Source organism: Rhincodon typus, unplaced genomic scaffold (assembly GCF_021869965.1).
Source record: "Rhincodon typus isolate 14 unplaced genomic scaffold, sRhiTyp1.1 hic_rhity00009257, whole genome shotgun sequence".
NCBI classification, from domain to species: Eukaryota; Metazoa; Chordata; class Chondrichthyes; order Orectolobiformes; family Rhincodontidae; genus Rhincodon; species Rhincodon typus.
In genome coordinates this window covers 291-3,134 of record NW_025974895.1, presented here as the reverse complement: position 1 = coordinate 3,134, position 2,844 = coordinate 291, and the positions used below count along the sequence as shown (strand labels likewise).

The window sequence follows — 2,844 nt, the reverse complement described above, 5'->3', positions numbered from 1 at the left end:
CCTCCTGCTGTTCCCTGTGTGACAGGCTCGAGGAGAGGGGGCTGAATAACAGGGAATTGCTATGAAATACATCTGTCGTGGGGATGGCTCTGACGGTAATGATTGTGGTTTCTGTGCGCAGCTCCCAGACATGATACACGTGCAGACAGAGAGCAGGGAGCACAGTCCACTCGGGACGTTTCTCAGTCAGAATCTCGGCTTCGTGCTCGGTGTTGGGACCATGCTCTGCATCGCCCTGTTTGAGAACAAGTTACAGATAGACATCAGCTTTTAGGTGGCGTGAAACCGGACAGGAGTGGGACAGAAAATGATCTCAGGTCGTCTCTCACAAAGTGGGATCTTCCTATTCTCAAACACATTGTGGCTCCTTCCCACCGACTTGGCCGCTCCTGCAGTCCCGAGGGTTGGCACACCCTGCCTTTCTCAAAAACTTGCCCGGCCGCCTGGACACGACATCGGGAAATGTGCTGCCTTCAGATGCCAAGAGACCTAATTGAACTGTCTTCCTTTCAGTCTCTGCACCTACAGACTTTCCCAGACATTCCCTGGCCTCTGTACAGTGTAACTATGTTTACTTTGAAATTTCACATCTCTGGCCAGGATGCCACATGCATGAGCAAGGAGGTGGGTGGGTGGTGTTAGTGTATCATTTGGAGGAATTAACTCAACCCAGTGTGTCACCCACACCAGAGAATCCTGTACCTTAAGCTACGGAAGTTTTATTCAACACTGTAACACTCTGATATACCCCACACCCCTCACTGTAACACACCGATATACCCCACACCCCTCACTGTAACACACCGATGTACCCCACACCCCTCACTGTAACACACCAATGTACCCCACACCCCTCACTGTAACACTATATATCCCACACCTGTCACTGTAACACTCTGATATACCCCACACCCCTCACTGTAACAGTCTGATATACCCCACATCCCTCACTGTAACACACCCTGATATACCCCACACCCTTCACTGTAACACACCCATATATCCCACACCCCTCACTGTAACACTCTATATATCCCACACTCCTCACTGTAACACACCGAGATATCCCACACCCCTCACTGTAACACACCGATATATCCCACACCCCTCACTGTAACACACCAATATATCCCACACCCCTCACTGTAACACACCGATATATCCCACATCCCTCACTGTAACACACCGATATACCCCACAGCCCTCACTGTAACACACCGATATACCCCACAGCCCTCAATTGGACACTCTGACATACCCCACCACATCATAGAATTTTACTGTATAGAAGGAGCCTGTTCGATTCATCATGTCCATCCTGGCTTCTGAAAGAATATCCTTCTTTACCTTGTCAAAACTGCTCATCATTTGGACACCTTGGTGAGGGTCACCTCTTAATCTTCTCTGATCCAATGCGAATGAGTTCAGTCTCGCGAATTGTCCCTTCTCTCCGAAATCCCTCAGTCCCCACAGTGTTTTTTTAAGTCTCCTTTACACTCTCTTTAACATCCTTCATTCAATACGCTGTTCAGAAGCTGAACAAAATAATTTCAAGGTATTCCAAACTTAACTGATAGCGCGAAGAAATTGTGTATTTTTCTCTGATTGGTGAATGAATGAAGGTACAGCCGAAGTAGAAATGTAATAAAGAGACCATCAATTGACTAAAATAAGACTAGGCCCCTGCTGGATTTATTTATGTTGCAACTGGAGCACAGCATTTTGTCTTGTGTTTTCTCCTTTGACAAGTTTTCACTAAAGTTGTAAGAGTGTTTTCTATTGAGAGTGACTGTAATCATCATTTCTTGTTATGCAACAGTCTCTGCAATTTCATTCCTATCTTGTAGTGATTGTATTGAGTCAGCCGGGTGGACCCCTCAGAATCTGTGTTCCCTGATTGGAACTGTAAACCTGGTTCGATCAGGGAGCCCTGGCTGACAGATATAAACAGGAGGGTCAAGGGGTTCTGTTCCTGGCTCTGAGCAAGCTGGATTAGTGTCAAGGACTCTCCACGTGTAAATAAAGGGTGGCTGATTACCGGCCTCTGTGCAGTTACTTTCAGTGGCAAGGAGAGAATAGTACGCTCCTGAAGAAACTCGCTCGCAATGTCGGTATTTGAGTCGGGGTAAGCATTTCTAGCATCGTGCCACTATTTGCCATTGCAGTCAGTTGAGGATTCTCAGAGGAATGCTACAATTAGTACCAATATACGAGATTGCAATCTGGGGTATCGTCAGCCTGTGCCATTTTTCAGTGGACAGTGGAGAACGTTTTACAAGGTCTACCCCCAGGTCGCCATTTATCCAGACGACGTGCTAACAACGGAGAAGACCAATAAGGAGCATTTAGAGAATTTAGACAAGACACAAGTCAGCAGTGTGATGGAATACTCCCCCACTTGCCTGGATAAGGTGCAGCTATTTCTGTATTTGTTTCGGAATTTTCAGCTTCTCCAGTTCTTTATTTTATTCTCTTAAATGGATATACTGTCACCCACCTGTAAGGCATAATGACAGGCTACAGTGCAGAAACAGGCCAATCAGCCCATTGTGCATGCCCCAGCTCTAGCCCCCTCATGCCGATCTCTTGCGCCCCACCCCACCCCACCCCACCCCACCCCATATCGCTTCACACCATTTCTATCCAAACAACCGTCCAATGACCCTGCAGAATGGGCCAGAGACATACCGTGTTGTTTTACAAGGGGTCAGCCCTCATAGAGTCATACAACACAGAAACAGGCCCTTCGGCCCAACTTGTCCATGCCAACCAGGTTTCTTAAATGTGGCCGTTACGGATATATTTAAGGGTAACAAGGTGGCTCAGTGGTTAGCACAGTTGCCT

The 2,844-nt window shown here is 47.3% G+C and overlaps 1 protein-coding gene across 1 annotated transcript in view; it reads left to right on the top strand.

Annotated features, from left to right (window-relative positions):
• The window catches only part of LOC125482359 (zinc transporter ZIP10-like), a 5,811-nt gene extending 4,995 nt beyond the window's left edge, over positions 1–816 (top strand). Inside the window, exon 4 of the mRNA XM_048594424.1 lies at positions 122–816. Within this exon, the coding sequence (XP_048450381.1) occupies positions 122–274 (153 nt within the window). The 3' untranslated portion in view covers positions 275–816. The remainder of the gene's footprint in view (positions 1–121) is intronic.
• The last annotated feature ends 2,028 nt before the right edge of the window (positions 817–2,844 follow it).